The sequence below is a fragment of the Strigops habroptila genome, chromosome Z, assembly GCF_004027225.2.
Source record: "Strigops habroptila isolate Jane chromosome Z, bStrHab1.2.pri, whole genome shotgun sequence".
NCBI lineage: Eukaryota > Metazoa > Chordata > Aves > Psittaciformes > Psittacidae > Strigops > Strigops habroptila.
Genome location: NC_044302.2, coordinates 19,138,226 through 19,162,005, shown reverse-complemented (window position 1 = coordinate 19,162,005; position 23,780 = coordinate 19,138,226). Strand labels below are relative to the sequence as shown.

The following is a 23,780-nucleotide window of genomic DNA, read 5'->3' as shown; positions in this document are numbered from 1 at the left end:
TACTGTTGTAGGAACAAGAGAGGGACATTGAATTAATTGCTTATATATAAATTATTGATTACTTTTAAATTAATGAAAAGAAGAGAATTACGTGTTAAAAATTTCTAGGGTTCATCAGCCACCATCTGTTACTTAAATGAATTTGATGTTGGGGCATAAATAAGGCATTAGATGAACCTGGGTTTCTTTGAGCAAAAACAGAATTTTGGAGCTGAAAAGGACTGTAAATGCAAGATAATAGCAACCAAATGGAGTGAGGTAACACTGTAGTAAGAAAGCTGACAGGAGTCATGATTGCCATTGTGGACGTATGTTGCAGATAACATAAGCACTTGAATAGTTGTAACATGTCCCTCTCCCCAGGTGTTTGCTGCTTAGCAGCTTGCTTCCTTCACCTGTTGTAAGCCCAGCACTTGAATCTCTCTAATCCTGGCTTTTGAATTTGGGTTCCTAACTGGGAAGGTCAAAGGTGGTCCTCTTCTCCTCCAAAGAGGAATCTGATAGGGGTTAAGTTGCATGGAGGGGGAAAGAGCAATTATACTTCCATTAGCACTTTAAATTTCCTCTGGTTTGGGAATGACTTTAAATGATAACTGTCTCTGGGGGTAGGGAGGGAAATCATTAATAAAGCTACAAATGGTTGAAAGTTTGTGTTACGGGAAGGATCAGTGATGGAATAACTCATGATCAATATGCGGTATGTTGACAAATACTGAGATTAAAAAATGCACATCATAACCGGTAAGACTCTAAAATACTTTATATATGTGACCTGAAATGTCAACCAAAACATATATTGAATTCTGGGAACTGGGGATTGCAATACTTAACAGAGGTTTTATGTTATCTCTGTGGGATGTGATGGAAAATAACTTGATGGAATTCAAATGAAGATTGCTTAAGAAAACATTTACCATAGTGACTTGCACAAACTTGGACAATTATGTAATACCTACTTAAAACTCATCTGTATTTCAGCTATCTGTGATGTTTCTTATTTCTTGACTTCCTGTAATTAATAGTAAACACTTGCTGCATTCCAGATGAGTGGAGGTTGTCTTCTTGGTGAATAACAGAATTTTTTGCATTTATTTGAAATACCTCGTAATGGAAAGTGGATTAAACCCAAAATTATAGCATAAATTCTGTGATACAGCGATACTGAAAAATTAGTGCATCCTGACATCTTTGTCCATTTTGCCAAAGCTCAAGCAGTGCTGTGATATTCTGCTCCCTGAGAGCCTTGGCTATCTGAGCCTATCTGGCTCAGTAGAGTGTCAGCAATACCAAATGAAGATTTGAAGGTACTTGCTTGTTTTGAATGAATTTGAATGAATTTGAGAGCTTTAGGAATGCTTCCAGAACAGCTGAACAAGCAAGCTCCACACATGTCAATAATGCCATTTCTTATGTTTTAACATCACCACTGAGCAATTTTGATGTTGCATGATATCCAGTTCTGATTCTGCTTGCTTGGGTCCATCCGCAGCAAATCTCTACAGTCTGCCAAGTGGCCTTCCTTGATGCATAAGCTACCCAGTGTATCTTGGATGAAAGAAACAGAGTGTAGCTTAAAAACTGTCTTACAATCTGAGTGGAAAGGAAGAATTTAATTGCCATTTTCATTTTCGCTACTTTTTTTACGGAGGAGTCATAGAATCACAGAATGGTTAAGGTTGGAAAGGACCTTAAGATCACCTAGTTCCAACCCCCTGCTATGGGAGGGATGCCTCACACTAGACCATGTCACCCAAGGCTCTGTCCAGCCTGGCCTTGAACACTGCCAGGGATGGAGCATTTACCACTTCTTTGGGCAACTTGAATATTCAATGTCACTCTGTATTATATTATATTTTGGCTGTGTCCTTCTAACCAAATGGTATTTTTTCGTGTTACAATTGATTGAATTTTACTGGGCTAGTCTGAATATTGTTTGAACTGTGAAGAGTTCATATTCTGTTGGAAAAATTCTTGAGCATAATGTAATATATGTACAAGTGATAAAGAGCAACGAAGGCACAGTCTCTGCAGGGGAATGAGGAGTGAGGGCAAAAATGGAAATTGGACAACAGACTCTAGACAATATCTTGTTTAGCCAGTGATATGTTTAACTATTGCTTACCCAAAGGGTGCTTTATACAGCTTAACTGCTATCGAAAAAGAATTGCTAAGGATTTTGTGAGAGGTTTTCTGCTTTCTGCTATGAGGTAGGAGTTGAGGTTAGCCTTTTGTAGTAGTGGAAGACTGCAATTGGAGACAGACGTGCTCAGCAATCAAAATTTTTTTTTTTTTGTGTTTTCTTTTTTCCTTTTTATTCTATATGTTTTGTATTCTTTCTAGCTAAGGAAACCTTATTGGCCTCCAGTGTGGTTTCAGCAGCTGGATTAGTTCCAAAGGGTTTAGGCTCAGACAATCAGCATTTAAGACTCTCATTGGAACTCTGCTGACAGCCACAAAGTGTATGTCTGTCTCTGTCTCTCCAAACCACGATGTCATTCAGCCCAGTATTTGGCCAGTGTTGGATTGCTTGTTTCCTTCATTGTTAGTGCAACTTTTCCATTATAATCTCTGTCAGTGGTGAGGTCAGATGGCAATGATGACATTCTTGGCACAGCTTCTTTTTTCATATCCTTACAAAAAAATAATCCCATAGTAGCACTTAATTCCGTTTCAGTATTGCCTTATTTGTCCTATTGGCTTGATGACTTGTACTGCTCATCCAGCTACTGTGACTACAGCCAGGCAAATGTCACAGGGTGGTATTTGCTGTTACTTGAATAAAGTTATCCTTGACCTCTCATATTTTCTTTCTGTTCAAGACTTTATAAGTAAATTTTTATTCCTGGTAAGGGAAGAACTGATAGGAACATGGAATTGCACAAATTGCACAAATTGCTTACTAGTCAGCAAAATAGTAAGTGTGCCAATTAGTGCAGTAGAGACAGAAACAACTACTACAAGAACTTGATATGATCACACAGCACAGACCTGAACATGAACTGTTGTAAGTAACAACAGCACTTGCCAGGATTAATGTCTTATGAGTGATCAGTGCATGGAAGGACACTGCATGAAAAGCACACAGAGCACATGTTGAATTAATGGCAGTTAAACTGGAAATCTGTACATCTGCTGTGAACCGAAACTGTTTCTGATTTGTAAATGGTTACACCTTTATTATGATGCATTTCTTACAATGCCAGACCTTAAAGCTAAATCATAATTCATTAAATCATAGAAAACCACTGCTTTGGAGCAGGCTGTGTGGCCGCATTTAAGGCATTTGTTCAAATGACAGAAGACTGGAAAAATCCATTCTTACACCACACTCACAGAGAACAACCTTTGCCTACTTGAGAACAGTGACATACTGACTTCTGAAAGTTTGTCTTGACCTTTTCCAGCACATTGTAAGGACTTGGCTCATGGATAGACCAGGGAATTAATGGAATATTTACAAACAGATCATTTTATTGCAGTGGAGAAAAAATCATGATGCATGCAAGAGAACCAGAAGACTCAGCTATTCTGTGTTGTTCTGTGGCGTTGTTGCCATCTTGGCAGAGAAAATCCATCCCACCTTTTGTACCAACTTATATTAAATTTAGGAAGGCAACCCTGACCTTTCATGCCTTGACCTAAAAAGTGCTGAATACCAGGTTAAATCCCAAAAGCTGATGTTGGTGTCAAAGCCAGTGCTGTGCTAGCTTTACTCTTGCTGCTCACAGAACATCTAGCATGTTAAGAAGTTTGGCTTAGGGACTCATGTATTTGATACTAGGTGCTACTGCTGTTAAAGTGTAGAGGTGCTTATTGTTTTTTAAAGCTACCTGTTTTCTAGAAACATTGTCCTCCCAACTGTCAGGTTTTCCAACAGTCCGCTTGTCTTCTCTGATTTTCATTAAAAGAAGGGCCTTTCTGAGTCATCATTTCTTTCTCCTTTCCCAGACATGAAAACTTTTAAAAGTAGTTGCTCCCTTTTCCCTCTTATTCCATGTGATACCACTGATTATCCAACACTGCCTTCCCAAGCAATATTTTCAGGAATGTTGGAGTCCTCTTTAGCTGCATCACTTTTCTTTGAAAATTGACAGCATTAAAAATTACAGAAAAAAACAAACGAATCGTAGTTTTTCTCATATACTAGAAGTGGATAGGGAAGAGTGTGACTGCGTGACAGGAAGGAAGTGCATTGATCCTAGGAACAAAAGTGGAGTCTTATTACTACGACTGGTGGGAAAAAACCCCAAGAGCAAACACCCAACAAACAGCATCTGGGGTTCAAATACTCTCTGTCAATTTTTTGCAATATGAACTATCAGAGTTATCTTTTGGCATTAAACTTCTTGGTGCGAGGGCCAGACCTCTCTGATCAGAACTACTATGTATTATTTTCAGGCTGTCTTGCCTATCCATTTTCTGGCCCTTTAGCCCATGCTCCCTATCTTCTTTTACCTACAGAATCAGTCTGTCCAACCTTCAGGAATTTTCCATGCTATCCATCTTTTTGATTCCTTCTAGACCCGACTCCTTAGACTTTCATTGTTTCTTTATATCTTTATGGATAACCCAGCTCCTACATGCAGCAGTGTTTATCAATCATTAACATATTTGTAGGTTTTATTTGCTTTGTCATAATGAATCTTTCTGTAAGAGAAGCTGAACGGCAACATTGTCTTTTTTGAAATAAATCTGCAAGCGCTGAGGCCCTCAGGCATCAAATCATCCTTTGAGAGATATATAAATGTGTACAGAAAAACTACTTTTAACAGGACTGAGTTGGTGGATTAATGACCTTGCACCAAAACACAGCCTTGCCAACAAAGCAAACGGTGACTTGCTTTATCTTCCCACCCAGTTTTATTACCTTCCTCTTAAGTGCTTGCATTTCATTATCACCATGTATTTGTGACTGGGCTTCTGAGAGATGTTCTGAGTGTTTCTTTATGGAAGGTTTAACTCTTTCTGCAGTGTTTTAAGAGGCCAGGCAGGACTAAGGTAGCTTTCCATGTTAGCAAGCTCTGTTATGCACAGACAGCTCGAGGTGCCTTCTGTTCGTCTCACTTAGGCATGATCTTCAGGAGTTTTCTTCTGTCTACGACTGTAGGCATTTCTCTGTGATATACAACAATTGTGCCAACACTTAACTGGGTATTCCTATGAATAAAGGTGTCAAATGAGAAATGTCGTAGAATGGCTTTTTTGGGGGGCAGGGAGAGCCTTTGTAATGGGAGCAAGCAGGGACTACAAACACACTTCCAGCTCTTACCAGCAGGTGTCACAACGATGACAGCAAGGTTGGTTTGTTGGCTTGGGGTTTTTGTCTGTTTCCGGACAATATTTAAAGATAATAAATGTCAACACTAATAAACCAACAACAACAACAATAAAAAAAAAAAAAAAAAATCACTAAATTTGCAGAAACAGCTCAGATAGATAGATAACTTGTATAGCTTGACAATCTTTTCTAAAACAAAATTCATGGTATATACAAGCCTTTGCAAAGCAAGTATCCTATTTGGATTGCTTCTTAATCTTAAGGTCTGTTCATATTTTTTTCTTCTGTTCTCTTTACATGTAACAGATGTTACTGGTAACAAAGGTAACAGTAGGTTATTGTAAAATAATTTATTTCTTAGAAAATCTTGGCAAACCACAAAGCTTTTTGTGTGCCAACAATGACTGATAAACATTAGCCTTTTTAGTAGGCAGAATAAACTGCCATTATCAGGGAAGTCTATATGCAAAACTATGCGGTAATTTAAATATTACAATCCTTTTTCTCTTCTATGTTGTTCCTCTATGTTATGAGTAAACTTTTAATGGCCTTTCACATACCTAAATACTTTAATCACTATAGCAGTGGCTAGTTCCTGAATGTTCTTCTTGTAAATTAGTTAAAGCCAGAGGCCAAATAAAAAAGGTGGGGGGACCATTTGGAAAAAATCTCAAACCTCTCTAATTGCCTACAGTGGAGCAAGTGCCGGATTTGGAGCATGCAGTGGCATTGCGAGTAGGTAGCACAAGTAAAGCAGTGGAATGTTGTAAGGAAATACTAGCTGCAGTAAGAGAAGTAAAAGGCCTTGATTTCTGCCCGCACTTCTTTTGGATTTGGGTCCTAAATAAAGAGGAACTTCTGGTTACTTTTCTAAAGGAACTGACATTTCTCCTCTCCAATTACTTGAAATTACAAAACAGTGTTCTGTAAGGTAGAAGTGGTATTTCTGCAATGCCTGGAATAAAGTACAGCAGATCCATGTGTCAGTGTGAGTGCTCAGGGTTAGCTACACTCTGCTTTAAATGCCCTGGCGTGACTGCACATCCTATCATCTCTTCTGTCCCATCAATCTTGGTGAATCAGCCTTCAGCCTATTTACATCTGAAAGAAGACTTAAATTGACACTAAAGTATAAGCTGTCAATCCATGGATTATTACTAGTGCTGGTACATGCTAATTATATATTGGATAATCATACTAGAAAACATGTGGAACAGCTTGTGCTATTTTTAGTAAAACAGATATAATTCCTTTGTGTTCATTTACTGGCACTGCAGCCACCCTTTTCTGCTGTATTTATAGATAAGAAACATTGGTGAAGGTAACCAGTTGGGATGTGCACTTTAAATAAGAGGCTAATCCCAAACTGGTCTGTGTTCTCCCTGAGCAATGTGTGTAAATCACTGCGTGATCACTGCTCCTTTTTGCGTTCCCAATCGAAGGCCAGAGCTTCTGCTTCAGTGCTGAGTTTGGAACGCTTGTGTACATTAACATTTACTTCCACAGAGAAGTAAAAGACCCTGTAAACAGAGCTGTAAGGGAGATGATAGAAGTCTTTTCAGTAGCACTAGTATCACTGAGATGAGAGCGAGCTTTTAAGGCCTGACTCAACTGTACCATTCCCAGAGGCATTTCCCTCAGCTCTGTGGGTTCAGCTGAGATTTGGCAAATTATATAGAGCAATAGGAATTTTACATCTATTTCTGAAACAGTTTAACTGCATCATCTTCTCTATGGCACTATCCTTCAGGAATGGCAATTACTGTTTATGATGTGCTCTCCGAATAGTGATTTCTGGAGTAATTTCTCAGAATAACCTTGTGATCATCTAATTGAAACAATGAAACAATGCGAATAGGAGCTCTCCAGTTATGTGCAAACTGGCTTGCTGTCAGCACTGGTGGTTGCTCATTACATGTGTATGGGCTCACTGTTGTGGGTTCCAAGTTGAGCCTCAAACTCTTCTCATACTGCTTTGGAATCACTACTCTTCTAGGGGGAATATTACATGTCCCTCATGTCCTATGGCACAACTGCACATAGCTGTTTACCGCTGCATCGCAAATGGGGCATTTCTTCCCATCATGCATTTGGGTCTGCATTTTAAATAAATGACAATGCATTTGCATTCTTTTTATTTATTTGAACACTATGATTTAAGAGCCTAAATGCGAGTTTTTCCCTTTATTTCTGCAAGTAGCACTGCAATCATAACTTACAAAAATGTTTAAAATACAAAATGTACATGAAATTACAATACAAGGCTCTGTAAACATCTAGTACTTACTTAATCTTTATTGTCCCACATTTTTAAATATAAAACTTCAATTTGAACGGTTTCCGAACCTCAAGGAACGACATCCATGTGAGTATCAAAAATAGAGTTTCAAAGCTTTGTTTGTATAAGAACAAAACTGCGATGTTATTTCCATTCTTTGGTTTAAAAAGGATGGCAGTTCCCCTGATAACATGTAAGTTTTACTACAGAAATTCAGATTGCTAGTTTGTGGTGACCTCAGAAATCACCCCCTATCCCCCCGGATGAATATGTTACCCCCTTAACTTTTTGTTTTTAACGTTGACCTTTGACCCTCCTTATAGAAAAGCTACCTCATCATTAAGGCTTTCCTTCAGGATAATCTAAATTATTACAAACTTTTGGAAAAGTATTCAGGGAGAAGAAAGGACTTAAGGGTAAGGAAGTGGATGCCAACAAAATATCAACAGTTGTCGGGTTCTGTGGTTTAATTCAATTTGCATAGTCCAATAGAGATTGTGTGCTTTTTATATCACTAAAACTATACAAGATTAACAGTCTTTACCTACGTTATCACACAAGCTAAAATAAAATTAAGACCCTTGTATTGAAGCTTTTACAAGGCAAATACAAAACTGCTTTAGTATCCAAAGCTATATTTTTTTTTTTAAATTTCATTTTTAAATAGGAAAGCATCTCTATGTCTACAGGCATCAAGGTATTTAAAGGCATCAGAAAATTTAGTGCATAGCAACTCTGGTTTGTTTGGGCTCCTATATTTTAGGTACAGTGTGAATTCCAGCTACTTGGAGAACTTGCAAGAAGAGTCTGTACCAGCAGGATTAAGGAGCATAAATCCCATACAGTATGAAAAGTTGTTCAGTTAGAATTCTCCTACAAACAACGGTTAATGCAAAAGACCCAATACACGAATGAAAACTGGAACATGCCTTGCCATCAGCACACAGTCTGAAAACAATTACATCGACTACAGTGTTGTGTGGTTTGTTTTGTTTTGAAGGTGTTTGTTAAAAATGTAAGCAGATGTATTTCTGAGCATGTGAATCCTTTTCTAGGATCTTAAACGTAAATGAGTAGAGGACAGAGTAAAGCACCATTGCTGAGGGACAATTAAAATATCACACTTTTCAGACTACAACCCTGCCCATTTTTTTCCTGCAAATTTAAAGATTTGCACCATTGAACAATACATTCACAAAAAGGATGCTCAAGATTCCCAGCACGCACATAGTGGTCTTGCATTAAGTTGTCTGAAATTACTGTGAAACATCAAGATAGTAGCCTTAGGCTGCACTCTTAAAAGAAAGTACATAATAAAGAGTCATAATTTCACTCAATATATGGTCTTCTAAAAAGTTCATGATTCAGGTTATTAGAAAGATGCAGTTACAGCTACTTTAACGGTATTGCTCGGGTGCTGACTTAAATGTAGGTGTAATGTTCTGCCTGCAAAAGGCTCAACGGAAAGTTTTTCCCGTGACCATCTGCCAAAACGCAACAGCAGTAGAATCCGTGTTTGCTCTCACAGGTATTAGAATGCAGTTCTGGTATCCACTTTAAGACCATTTTACTGACATTTTAAGAATCTCTGGAAAATCTTCTACAGAAAGAGTCATGTGCTCCACATGTGTTAAACCCCTAAAATGTCCACAATTGTCTGAACTAGTTTCAATGCAAATACACTTTCTATATTTGGAAATTTTTGAGTGTATTTGGACTTCATTTTCATTAGAGCATCATGGCTCACCCAAATGGGGAACTAGAACTAACACCCTCAGTGTTTTGAAGTTCAGTGTATTTCTAATCTTACTTCACCATGATTGCTGTACCCTGTGTGTTCCATGTCAGGAAGCTCTGTAAACAACAGTGTCTTCTGGGGAATGGAAGCATTTGTGGCCTGCATGGGCAGTTTCAGATCCTCTCCTAGGTTTCTAATCATAGAGGCCTGAGATTTTTAATAACTATGTAAACAGATTGTCTTAAATGTATCAGATTATGCAGGTAAGGGAAATGCACCCTTTGAGCACAGCACAAAGTTTACTGCTGCTATGAATCTTGTGTGTTTCTTTGGTAGCTTCTGCTTCCCACATTCGCAATTAAACACGGGCAAAATTACACTCCCTAATCCCTAATTCACAGTAAATTACTTTTTAGCAAACTGACTTTTATAAACAGCTTAAATTTAAGGAACTGTAACTGTCATCTCCTCAGGACTTCCAAGTGGCATGATCAGGCATACAGCATATAAAAGATAGAGATGTGACTAAGCCATATATTGCATGGAAAACTTGAATGCCACTGAATTGGTGATTTCAAAACTGTATTCTGCAGGGACAACAGGAACACCTAGATCCTCAGCAAATATTGAAATTTCTCCTGTATCATGGCTTTGATGTTGCTGTTCTTTAATCTAAAATCCTACTGCTTAAATTCGATTACAAGTGTTTCTAAGAAAAAGCTATTTCAAGAAGGAGCCTGTGCTAATAAAGGACAGGAAGATTATCCACAGTTATAAAAGTTAAATTTTGGAATGTCGTTTCTATCCCAACACTTTCATGATGGAATGGTCTTTTTGCAGCCTATCAAGTAACATTTTCAGTTTATAAACAAGTGCAGATCTACATTTGGCTTTGCTTCCTATGAATCTAAGAAAGAAAACACTACAGTATTTGTATACACAATGGCTTCCGTGGCATTGGCTTCAGATGACAGGTATGATTTGCCACTGGAAGATTGTAGTAAAAAAAAAAATAAAACAATAGAAGCTTTAAAGGCTTTCAAAAATGACCAAAAGGTGTTACAAATCATCAGTTACAAACTATACTACCTCTAAGGGAAAGCAGCACACTGAAGATGTGTATTAAATCTTTTTCCACATTCAGTACTGTGAATATTATAAGAGCAAACTAACATCTCCACACATCTGAAGCACTTACAATATGAAAGTATTCTACTTAAATGCAAAAAGCAAAGCTTGTTTATAACTTTAAAACAGTTAAAATATCTGGTGTAGATTCTGTGTGTCCATTTTAAGAAGTCTCTTTACAGCATTTGAGGAACTATAATTAAAATGCTCTGTCTCTACATCAAAAATGTAACCCACTAAAAGGGCTTTGCAAGGATCCACTGTTCCAGTTCATAAAGGCCACAGAGTTGGAAGCACAGTAAGTCTAAAGAGGAGAGGACGAAGAAATATTCAGAGAAACTGTAAAGTTTTCATGGACGTTTAGTTGCAAGCTTATCCGTTACTGGATTCCATCAGATATTCTTGCCTCCAGAGATCCAGGACATGTACGTGCAGACTGGCTGGCCGCTGTTGTTCCATGTGACACTGAGATCTGTGACATATCTCTTCCTATGATCTCATTCACTAGAAAAAAAAGGAAAAAAATAAATTCACTATTTTTATGTTTTCCGAAAGGCAGACCTCATCAGTGTATCTATCTCTTTTAAAAAGAAATATTTCAGTGCTAAGCCTTGATGCAGTTAAATAACAGAGGATTAATGAGGAACTTAATTTCAGTAACAGTTGAGCAAGAGAAGGGGAGGAAGTCCTCTTTTCTTAGTATTACACTTTGCACTTAGCATAATCCATGTTGGAGAATCCCTAAAACACTTGACGAACATAAGCACATACATATTTATGACAATGAGATAACTGAAAGGCACAGCACAGGTGTCTCTCCACAGAACTCCTCCCGTTCAAGGGTGTTACAGGCACAACAAATAACTCCAGTAATTCTTGGATTTTTCAACCTACTTACAGAACCTCCTCAGAACTTGGATTTGGGTTACTCGAATACTCTTTTTAACACTAGATACCTATTTAATTGGTCAGTTTTCTGAATACTTCCATCTCTGAAACTGCAGTAATAAAATCTTCCTTAGTCATCAGCCAACTTTTCTCTAGTGAAGAATTAGGATCGACTAATAGCAGGTCACATCAGGTTGTGTGTCACCGTATGTGCATCAAATTCAGCAGAGATCAGTCAACTGTCACTATTTAGAAGTGATGGACAGCTGGTGAATATGACAAAGCAGCTCTTAAGTTATCAACAAAAGGCAGTTTTGAAGTGGTATGCTAAAGCCTGGGTAATTGATTGCAGTCCAATTGACTCTGGAAGATGACAAAAATAATTATTTTAATGCATATGCAGAAATACAGGCATATAAATGTCCATTTTACTAAATGGGCAATGGTAAGTTTAAGAAAAGGGAATAATATTTTAAGTGGAGATGAAAAAAAATCACATTAAATAGTAATGTCAAATTTCAGATAAATATTAGATGATAACCAAAATATAAATTATTTAATAGAAGAGGCAGTCAATCCTGTTGTTTTCCATGATTGCTTGGCAGTAGGTATACAGTATCTCTTATATAGCAGGACTATGAATTGCAGTAATAAAAGAAAACCCCTAATATGAGTTTGTTTGGACCTTCCATAAACAGGCATTTAATGGGATCCTTTTGTTGAGTAAGGACTATTCCTAGTAAAAATAAGAACTTTTGTTTTGCTAGTAAGCTTCTGTTTAAAATCTTAGCAGATTTGGAACCTAGGCTTTCACTCTTATTCTCCATTGGGTAGCCTTACAGAACAATACTGATATACTTCACCATCCTTCTTAATGCTTCCTTCATTTTCCATAGCAGGATTTAGCTTCCTACTAACCACTCCTGCTTGGGAGAAGCATAACAAAATTAATCTAAAGGTAGTGTCAATTGCTCTTAATGTTTATAGAGTGTTCACCAGTCTGAGCTTTGCCTTTTGCTGCAGCACTAGCATAAGTGGGCTTGGAAGAAAAAGCAGCAATACTGTGAATGCTCTGAAGTATGTATAACATACATAAAATCCAACTCTGAAACCAAGTTTTGCCTATATTCTTTTAGTTTACTTAGGAAAGCTTTAAAATCATCTTATGTCATACACCTGCATGTAACCATGGAGGAGGTACTTGTTACCTAAAGGTCAATCAACGGCAATGGTGTTCTCTTGCATGAGTGCAAGGACAGCTTGTTAAAAATACACATTATTGCAGCCCAAAGGCTCAGACGAGCTATGTAGTAACCAAATCCCTCCAGCATCACAAGACTTCAAATCTATTGGGCTTCAAAAAATCTTTCATTCAATGAACTTAATTGTTACTATGATACTGAAAATTGTGTGACTTCAGGTAGGATACTCTTTCAAGTATTTTTATTATGCTAACACAATGCATAAATAAACAGCTGTTAAAAAACGAGACTTTTTTGTTTTTTAAAGAGAATTTAGATGTTCACTTCCAAGAACTATGTTCCACTGGTTTCTGTTGGGCACTCTTAGTTTGCTCTAACCACAGGACCTCTCACAGCTATTGTCTGCTCTATGCGACTGAACAATTGCTTTGTGCAAATCAAATATTGCAGCTGTTCAGTACTACTAAAACTTTGATGAGTGGTACAATAAAAACCAACATTAAATAAAACCACTTTCTATATTTTGTAATTGGATGGTTACTCCCTTTAAGTTTTGATAGATGACATGTATCGGTACTGGCAACGTCAGGGCAAACTGGTCTATACCATTGCAACGCTCTGTAGTTCCCCCAGGCAAAGGTGTTTAACTGATCAGCACGTAGCCATGTGGCAGTAAACACATGGTACATCATGTTACACTGGGAATACAATAGCTGCTCATGTGGTGTTTTATTTGCCAAAGTTCTACATAATCCATTATGTAGAGTATTAAATTAAAATTACAGGTTAGTTTGTGTTGTGTTGTTTTGTTTTTAAAATAATCATCAGTTTGTTCACAAGAAGCTCAGTACAATGGCTCTGTCACACCTTTCCTTTTGCTGTTGGAGAACTTTTTTCTGGCAACATTTTTAGCATGTGGCCAATACAGATTTATTGGGTTTATTTGGATTTACATTAGAAACATCTACCACTTGTAAGGGAAATGCAGTACCTGGTCTTCTTCCCAAAAGAAAATTCTAGTGGAGTATTTACTTGCCACAGTGATTTTGTGAGGATTGCTCATTTATAAACCCAATCAGTATTCCAGTGTGCTTTTTTTTTTTTAAATTATTTTAATGCGTATCTCACTGGCTGTTTGTCAGATCACCATGGAGGCCTAAATAAAAGGCCAGAGTCCTCTTCCTGCTGTGTCTGGCAAAGGTGTTTTTCCTCTTTTCACAGACCACAGCCACCTGCCTAACACACCTCCTTATTGTATACCTTCCAAGTGTGCCCATTTCAGCTGTCTGGAAATCTGTAAGAAACAAATGGATGAGGGAAGCCTGCAGGCTTAGGAAGCTATACGTTGATTTAGATTATGTACAGATGATGGTAAAAGTGCTTCAAAGAAAGCCCTGCCTGCAGAAGGCAGCACCTGAGATCAAAGCACTCCAACGTTCGTGGAGCAGCAGCCTGGCTGCTGGGCAGGGCAGTGCTGGGCGCTGAGGTGACAGGCTGGGGGCAAGGGCCGGCTGCCCAAGAGGATGTGCCCAACAAGCTTGGGAGGTGTGGAAGGGATGAGAGAGAAGCTGTGGAGTCCTGAGCTAGCCTGCAGGCTAGCAGATGGAGAACGGGTGTTTAAACCAGGAGAGCAGCTGTTCCAGAGAAGGGTGGTTTTTACAGGCTGAGAAAAACATTGTAAAGAAGCCATATTGGATATTTACCAAAATTAGGCAGCCTGGAAGTCCTTTGTAACAGCTCTCTGAAGGGCTGTACAACTCAGCTTTAAGGCACCAAATCCTGAGATGCCTCCATGTATCTAACTGGGAAACATTTAGCTTTATATGAAGGACATCCTGTGTTTACCAGCATTGGCATAATTAACTTGTCTTTCTGCCAGTGGAGCAGCATAAATAAAAGAAGTTTAAAATGTAAATCAGATAGTCAGCAAGAAGAGTTAAAATCCTGCATAGCAATGTACAAGACTGGAGATGAAACCATACCTATTGTGTTTTCCTTTTTGTATTAATTTGTAATGGAGAAAAATCACTTTTTTTTAAAGGCTTAGATAAAAATCCAAAGGTTAGCATTTGAATGCAGGATATATTACTTTCTTCCACACAGAACATTTAGAGGTCTGTGATTAAAGCTGAAAACTTAACTTATGAGAATAAACACAGGTTTTCCGTAATATTGTCTAGTAAAATCCAAGTTTTTAGGTGACAAATTGGGAGAGGAAGTCAACTGCAACAGTGCTGAGCAAGGACTCAGGCTATACCAGTGATGTGTTAGAAACAAAATTTCTTTTTTATACTTCCAGAACACTTATCCTACCTTTCCTATTTTTGACTATGGGGTACATGGGCTATGCTGTCTTAGAAATATAGCTAGAAAGATTTCATGTCTTTTTGTTTAACTTTAAAAGCCATCCAGATAGCAACTAGATACTGGGAAACCAAGATGCATGGTGCTTTTAACACATGCCCTTATTTTTTTATAGCATTTCCTTTCTCTCTTCAGCAAAAGTTTCTAGGGGAAAGGCGGCAGAGTTTGTTTGGGATTCAGGAATGCAGATCTCAAGTTTGTTGCTAAAGTTCTGTATGGTCTGTCTGCCAGGTTCATTTGTGTTTGTTGTGTAATTTATACTTCTGTTGCCTCTTCAAAGAGAGCTGATCTCATGGGACTTGAGATGGAGGTGAACAGTTACGTGGGAAGGACCTTGACTCTTCCAGTCTACTGCCTTCTTCCTGCCTCCAGATTAAATTCCTGCCTGTGGGGTATGCTTAGTGCCAGGTGGTCTGACTGCTAACCCCATGTCCTGGAGCTCTACTGCGGAGAGAGGAGGATCCAGAAATATGTTACACACTGGATTTTACACACCTACAATTGTTTTGGATGATCAGTGTAAAGTGAGTAGATAACATCAAAAATGTTATCAAACGTTTTACGTGGTAACAGGCCAGGTTGCTAATCTTTAAATAATGAGTGGATCAAAGCAAGAGACAGAGGGGTGGCACACACCGTACTGCATAGAGATGTGGCAGATACTTCCACTGCAAAAGTGGTAACTGCACTTGGAGAACTTGTTTGTCAGAAATGGCATGGATCAAAGAGCAATACAGGGGTGTTTTACTATTTTATTTATATGAGGCTGTGAAATGCAAATGATTTTAACAGCTTTCTTGTGTCTATTTAACTGACCTCTCTGGCAATTATCCCAAATTTCAGATTTTCAGCTGCTACTTTATTTGCAATAGATTTATCTTTTTCTTCCCAGTGTTTACAGATTGTGTAAGCTGGCTGGCAAGTTTATACCAATAGTTAAAAATAGATTGCACAGAACAGAATTGAACATGGTGGGAAGAAAACCTTCTGCTACAGCCAGATTAGATTTGACCTGTCAATACTAGTGATCCTGTAGTCTTGTATTGGAAAGGGATTTTTTGTGGTGTTTCTCTTTTGTTTTGTTCTTCCTCTTCCGTGCTGTACTGAAAAGCCCTGCAGGTCATCTGCAAGCTCAAGCCCCTATAACCTCTCAAAAAAATGAAGCTGCACACTAACATCAGTACCAGCAGAAGAACAGAGTAAAGATAACTAGCTCTGACTTCCGGACCTGCTGTCAAGCTTGTAAAACCAGAGCAACCACCAATTCTGTTTGACTGGATTGTTCCCACTGTTTTGATTCCACAGTGTTCTGTTTGCTTTTTAAGTCCTTATTGACTGCACACATGCATGACAGCCTAGCTGCAGAGCTTGACAGAAACCTGGGTCACAGCTCCTTGGAGGCCTCCCTCCCTGCCCTTATCCTCAAAGCCAGGGGCTTTGCTTCTTGGTCACTGAAGGCTCGCTTGGGACAGCTGATAGTTGCTGTTCCAGCTGTTTGCTGCATGAACAGCCAGACTGGTCATGAAGATTTCTTAAAACCTGCAATTTGCAATCCAGAGTTTTAAGATAAACTAGAAGTAGGTAGAACAGCTCAGCCATCTGTGCAGTGAGCAACACACAGAGCTAGGGGTAGTGATCTTATCAGCTGTTCTAAGAGAGATGTGTTCTGTGAGCAGCACTGACCAACCTCACCTACAAAAGTTATCCATGTTAGCTGATTTGGACAAAACAAAGCTCTTGTGTTAGGAAGCATGACAATATCATGAAAGCTGGTGCTTTTAATAAGAAGTTGCTGAGTGTTTTGGATATATTCTGCTACCTGCAACATTCTGAGACAGTAAATTCTGAAGTTTAAGTAGGGATTGCTGTAGCAATGCTTTGTACGTGCTGAGCTTGCTGCATGATTAACGTGGTGGACACTTCTATTATTTTCTTTCCCAAGAAGTACTTTCCATTACCTTTTTCCATGCCACCCATTAACTTTATTATACTTGGCATATTCTCATTCATTTTTCTGGCTGCAGGGCCCTAGTGTGTTCAACATTATTTCTGTACCAAATCTTTGGCTGGGCTAGGTGTCCTTAACCAAAGCACCCCACAACAAAACATGTATGCATCTAATGCTTCTGGGACATCAGGGGCAAGATGTGGGCACATACAGAGCTATAGAGTAGCATTTGTTCATTCTCTGCTTCCTAAATATTCCTAGTATTTATTTACCTTTTTGAGGCTGCTTTTAAGACTACTGAGCAAGCTTTCATAAAATTGTGCATTTTAAATTCAAGACAGCTTTAAATGAGAACAGTTCACAGCGCTTGTCACTGTATGTATGGAATTAGGGAAGGGTTTATTCCTTCTCTTACCCTAATTTCCACTCCTTTAACTAACTGATTTTCTTTAATCACGAGGTCTTCCTGTAGAGGTTTCCAGACAGTTTGGGCTTTTTTCACTTGTCTCAATATCTGAGCAAGAGTAGCGTCACATTTACCAACTTCCAGCCCCCCAGCTCCAAATGAGATTTAAGCAAGAGGTTATACATTACAGTTAATAGTTCGACTGTTGCTTACTCAGCTGCTGTCTGGCACATCATCTAGCTGAGAGGAACTGTCACTGTCTGTTGATGTCTTTGTTCTGAAACCTTTTTACTGACATTTAAAGGGTGGCTATAAATGAGATAGAGACTCCTTTTTTTACAGGGAGTCATATGGAAAAGACTAGGGGTAATGGGCACAAGTTACTCCTGGGGACATTCCAACTGGACACAAGAGAAAAATTTTTCACTGAGAACAACCAGCCACTGCAATAATCTCCCCAAGGAAATGGTGGATTCCTCAACATTGGACACTGAAGGTTTGGGCTGGACAGAGTGCTGGAACATACAGTCTAAGTGTCTAGGTCATGCTTTGCCTAGTAAGGATGGACCAGATGATCCTTGCGGTCCCTTCCAACCTGGAATTCTATGACTTCAACTTGACAGATCCTGCAACACATCCCTTTTTCAAAGGACTTTGGCATGAGTATCTCTAGTTCCTCAACTCTGAACATCAATACAAAAACCTTTCTAAGTTCATTTGTCTAATTTTAAGTGAATTCCTGATTTGTCACCTGTTGGCCAAGTTAACCCAACACATTTAACCTAATAATCTCCATGTTCTCTTCTGTTCTCTGCATTTGGAAGCAGTTTGTAGTCTCTCTTACTGCAGAGTAGTTGTACACTTAATCTGAACCCTCATAAATAGTTCTCATACTGCTCACAACTACTTTACCCTTTTGAGCACCTGTTTTTTCTTAAGTTTTATTGCTTTCCTACAGTTCCCCTTCTGAAGTTCATCAGAGCCTGTAATGCTGAAACTGCTACTAAACAAAGAAAGATCTAAAAATTTTATTTCTTTTTTTTTAAGCAGTTCCTGTATGCTCCTTTGGACCAAATAAAGAGATGTTTCCCCTTGTGGGTTCTTCTCATGACTTAGTGCTCCATGAAGCAGTCATCACACTTACCCATTCTATAAAGGATGACTCAAGTATTCCATTAGTGTTTTTCCTGTCTTTGCAGATTGGCTGATCTCCTCTCACACATGATAGTTACAGTTGCTCTCCTGTTCAGCAGTATAATTTAGAAGCTATGCTCTTCCTACTTTAAGCCTGAAAGCTGAATCTGGAAGCATTTCGTACTAGTTGATACAGTCAGCTTGTCTGTTTGTTGCTAAGCATTCTTCAAGGTACAGAACCATTCTACTAACATTCCTGAGTGAACACATCTCTTGCATTAGTACCACACTGACTATCTTGACTATTTTTCTTACATCAAATACCTAAAATATTTTAATAGTGCCATGTGTCTCAACTGTGTTTCTCAGATGCTAGCAGTTGTGTGTAAGCATATTTCTCTCTGGGTCTGATCTTCTGTGTGTGTGCTCTTTTGAAAAGGAACCTGTTGGTGTACGTTTCATAATTCTGAATTTGGGGGTTGCCAACCTGTGTGTCACTCTTTAATTGAGGATACTGGTATTCGGGGGTTATTTTATTGTTTTCATTTTTCAAGAACAACTGGTCTTCAACAGTTATTCTGTATCTACCAGATTCTGAGTTGCACAGGACATAGCCTAGAACACTGAAATAACCTAAGCCATAACCGCTATCTTATTAATTGATTTGCTGTTTCAACATGTAGAAATGTCAACTAGTTTTGCCATTCTGAATAGTAGCTACTTGCCTTACTAGTAACATTTTTATATGTAAGGAAAGCAGAACCATGTCACTTTTTGGAAAGGTGGTAAAAGACCAACATTGTGATTTTAGTTTCATGGGCAAACTTAAGATCAGTCTACACACTCATTATGTGAGAGTTTTATAAAAGCTACACAGAAGCTTGGTCACTTTCCTGGTAACAATCCTGAATCTACTGTACACTTAGAGGTATTCCTGTTTAAAAATCTATGGGGAAAGTAAATTATGTTATATGTTCTTATATGGGGGAAGGGGGGGGAAGGGTCAGTATAGTTCTTTGGCATTTTAGGCATGTTTGTAATAAAGTGAAAAACACTTAAGAAGAATGAATATAAACACAAACACGACCAATATACCATGCATCAATTTCTAATATCATTATTTAAAAGAGACACATTGCATAATTATCTCCTTTATATGTGAAATGTGAAGCTGAAAGCATCTTAAAATAAATCCAAACAATCCTTCCCCTTTCAGTGCACATTCAACTAGAAATCTATTTATGAGTCTGTATTCCAAGTACTTGGATTGACAGTGCACAACACTGTATTCCATCTACTTAAATTGACATTGCTTCCTCTTTTTAATAAAAGGGGAAGCATTCTAGATTTCTCATAGTTAACTGATCTGGCCACTCTACAGCCTGGCGCGTATCTGGCTTAAGATTTTCATATCCTCTTCTGTTGTTGTACTAGATCCTACAGCACTCAGGAAGTTCTGTGGCAGCTACGTATACTGATTATGGCAATAATTAAGTATTACATAGCACTGTTCATCTGTAGATGTTAAGAGTAATAAAACACTTTCCCCTTTCCTTCGTGCTCCAATTTCAAACATTGAAGCATTTCAGTAAGCAGACTCACCCTCTAGATTTTCCACATAGGAGTTGGACATGAGTGCTGAATGTTGAGTCCATTTCTCTGTTGAACCTGATGGCTGGTATTCCAGGTCAGAGATAAAACTGTCTGTGTCAGAGAAGAAGACAGACATAACTACTGACTGGACTAAACCAAGACGTTACAGTTCACTCAACCAGGAAGTGACTTTCAATTTTCTTTTAATAGCACTAACTTTAAATACGCACTTTCATTCACAACTACTACATACGTCGACATAAGTAACTATTTATAAATTATCAGAGTGCCTATTAAAAACAATATCACTTATCTCATGTATTTAGTTACTTTTCAGTTAGCAGCCAGAGCCATAAAGGTAATGGTTAATATTTTTGGATATCTGCCTAGTTGTATCATGATGAATTTTATACTACATAAATTTCATTTTAGTATGTGTGTTAGTTTAGAACATTCCTTCTGTGATTTTCTCAATCTGCTTTACTTACTGTGGTCAAATTAAAAGTGCTTACATCCTTTGACAGCACCTCCACTGAACAAGGCAGGCAAAAGAGTACTAGCAAGTAATACCTTTATTTTTATTTTTCCTACCCTTTCGCCAGAGGAAACCATTGCTACAAACGTTAGCTTTCCCTTTACTTGTCAGGCTGTCTGCATGTTTTGCCCCAGGTACTGATCTGCAGTCAGGCCACACACAGGCTGAAGTGTTGGAAACCTAAGCATGATCTTGGTAGAGGTGGCTCTGGCAGACTAAGGCAATGTGAGAAACCAGGGAGGAAACAGAGAACTGTACTCCCTTCCACTGTTTTTCCTGAAGGAAAAATGCATGTAGAACAGTGTATTTATTACTTTAACCAACAAGTGTGTTTGTTCATTGTGATCAGTGACTATGCAGAGCGTGCAACAGTGTACTGGGTTGGGTTTGAGTTTTTTCCCTCAGCCAAAGAGAGAGCTGCAAGTTTAGTACATCAGGCTTTAATACAATTAACAAAATTACTCTGAAAGCTGGCTAATTTGTGCCTTCTGGGTAGAGCCACACATTTGCTTTGCCGGCACGATTTCTAAGCCCTGCTTACGGGTGACTCCTGAGAGAATGAGAGAGTCTATTCTCACTTCCTCCTGAAATTCAAGCAGTTTAAATTACTTCTTTGGATGACTTCTTATGCTTAATTGTTTAAAGTGTAAAGTTACATGTATTTAAACAGAACTGGAAAGCATTATCTGGGTTTCAATGAAAATGTCCACTGCCACTCTAAAATAAAGCAGCAGATAAAGGACAAATTCTTGTCAAATAATAGGAGATTAAGAAAATAATGTTTTCCCCACCAACTATGATACAACCAGCAAGAAAGTGACATTTAAATAAAGATCTAACGATGATGGGCAGAAAACTATCTTGGGATGAAACAAATGAACTTTTACCAGCAATCCTCTTTAAATCTCAGGCTTTCAAAGGAGTAGACAACAGTGACAAAAAGCCTCTACTGAGGACAGTGGAGCTAATTAGCTCTTGTAAGCAACAACCTCTGCACCATAAAGTCTATATAGCTTAGACGATAAGGATTATCTGTCACTTTAGCAGACAAATATGATTCGAAGCAATTTTTCTAATCAATTTTGTATATAGAGGCACTCTGAGGTTCTTGCATATCCTAATGAAGCTGCTGACAGCACTGAGGTTTTGCTCTTACAAATCCCTGACAAAACGTGTCATGTGTAACACATCTCCAGCCAGCACCTTTTGCAATGAAGCATGCACTTGCCTTGGGCACCAAATATTTGTTGTTTGTGAAACATGGTAAATAAAGCAACAGCCTTTTAAAAGCATGCAATATAGCATAAAGAGTTTGTTCAACACGCAATGAAGTTAATAGAACTTGAGGCACCAGGTAAATATAAATTAAAAATACCTTTCTACCTCATAATTCCATGAACATTTGAGAGAGGTTTTTACTTCCTTAAGCAATACTATGATGTGTTTTGTACCCAAAGAATATAACACTAAAATTAAAGCTATTACATTGAACTAAAAATGAAGAAAACTGACATCCTGTACATCTATCTATTTAACTGGTAAAAAATTCATGCTTTTATGAATCACCTCTTTGTCTTGTTTCCTCCCTTAAGTAAAGAAAGGTTAAGAAAAACTTTAATCTCTCAATTATCTCCAGCAGCTTTGGGTCAAAGCAGTAAGTCTAGTTAAAATTAACAGTTCTATTATGGATACAGTCAGACCAAAAAGCTACTAGAGTTACACCATTTTCAGGATCAATTCCTACAGGAGCCAATTAACTTGTTTGTAGCACTATTTGGATAAAAGTTTAACCTTTCTTTACTGCTACTGAACTGAAGCAGGATGTGTGGGTAATGGGACTTGGCCTAAAAGATGTACTGGTTTTAGAAAAGTAGACCACAAAAATATTCTAGAATGCAAGATTGTTTGCAGTGGCACTAGGGGTTTTTAATATGCTTTGCAAAAATAAGTTTGATATAATTGTATGGCAGATCATATCAACTGTCTGCGTTTCATAGTATTGCTGCATCCACCTTGGAGTTTGTGTGGTTTAGAGGACAGGTGAATGAATTGCTGTATCTACAGGTAATGAGGATCAGTTATCCTCAAAGAACGCCATGGCTAGACTGCAGTGCACACTTCCTTGGGGACAGGCCTTTGTTTGTCAACTCCAGATGGAACTTTATCAGCTGCATTCGTGTGAAGAATCCCTGCAGCTACGTCACAGGGGTTAGGGCAGTATATTTAGCCTGGTTTTGACTCCACATGACCAGCAACAAGTACAGTGTCAACTTTCCCTAAAAAAACCCCCAAAAGGCGCTGCCAGGATATAATTAACCCTCAGTGCTCTCTGCTGTGGAGCAGCCAGCTCATTCTGTTGGTTTGTGATCAAAACCAGTCTTCTGGCAGGCCGTGTTTGCAACAGCAAGCTATTGAGGACATGGTGGGCTGCCTTGCAAGTTACCATCCCAAGCCACAGGACAGGGTTTCTTTGAGAATTTCAGGTTCAACGTCAACTTTACTAAAACGTACTTTTTAGGCTGTTTGAAACATCAGGAAGAGTGTAGTTTTCCTGTATGTATTATATTTATAGCTACATAGACAGGCTGAATGCGCCTGCAGAGTCACAGCACAAGCTCTGCAGTTCATGTCAGTAACAAATATCCCTGTTCATGTCATCATTATGTCGCCACACTGAATTTATGTATCACAGTGAACCACCTCATTTCAGTCATGTATTTACCCTTTCTCTCATGCAAGAAGACAGACAGTCTAACATAGTAATTATAAGGCGTGAACCTTGGAGCTGAAGGACACGTGCTGTGCAGTGGAAAGCAGCAAGAAAGCATTTAAGCGTACTTTAGCTGGTGTCACCAAGGCATGCCTAATGCCTTCCAGTTCTGCTACTATTGGGAGTGTCTGCACCATGATGCAGACGTGCCACCTGCGTTCACAGAGTAAGTTTCTACTCTTATAAGTCTTAAATGGGAATCTTTTTGCAGTGGTGCAACCAATTGAGCTTACTTTGAATCAGTTACGAGGTGTTCTGGGGCTCTTGGGGCAATAGGAAGTTTCATACATTAGCTGCTCATAGATCGCTGAGGATTTATCTGAAGTTCTTTACACATCAGCAGTCTCTAACTGGTCTTACCAGCACTCACCACGTGCCTTGCTGGCACACATATTATGAACACAGTGAATGAATCTACTAAAAGATATGATTGTAGCATCCTTTAACCGCTGTCAGAGGATAACATCATCTTCACCTTTCCTCACTATTTCAACCTTTTCCTTTTAATCTGCTGCTCA

General features: G+C 38.5%; 1 protein-coding gene across 3 annotated transcripts in view; it reads right to left on the bottom strand.

Moving 5' to 3' along the window:
* Window positions 1-7,433: 7,433 nt before the first annotated feature.
* Window positions 7,434-23,780, bottom strand: part of NFATC3 (nuclear factor of activated T cells 3) — a 71,993-nt gene continuing 55,646 nt past the window's right edge. The window contains exons 10-11 of one of the 3 annotated variants that reach the window (XM_030470996.1): window positions 19,967-20,068; window positions 7,434-10,926 (exon numbers count right to left, since the gene is read on the bottom strand). In XM_030470996.1, coding sequence (XP_030326856.1) covers window positions 10,802-10,926; window positions 19,967-20,068 — 227 coding nt within the window. In that variant the 3' untranslated portion in view covers window positions 7,434-10,801. Of the gene's footprint in view, window positions 10,927-10,956; window positions 11,674-19,966; window positions 20,069-23,780 lie in introns of those variants that run through there. The other 2 variants (XM_030470997.1, XM_030470998.1) reach the window with 2 other exon arrangements.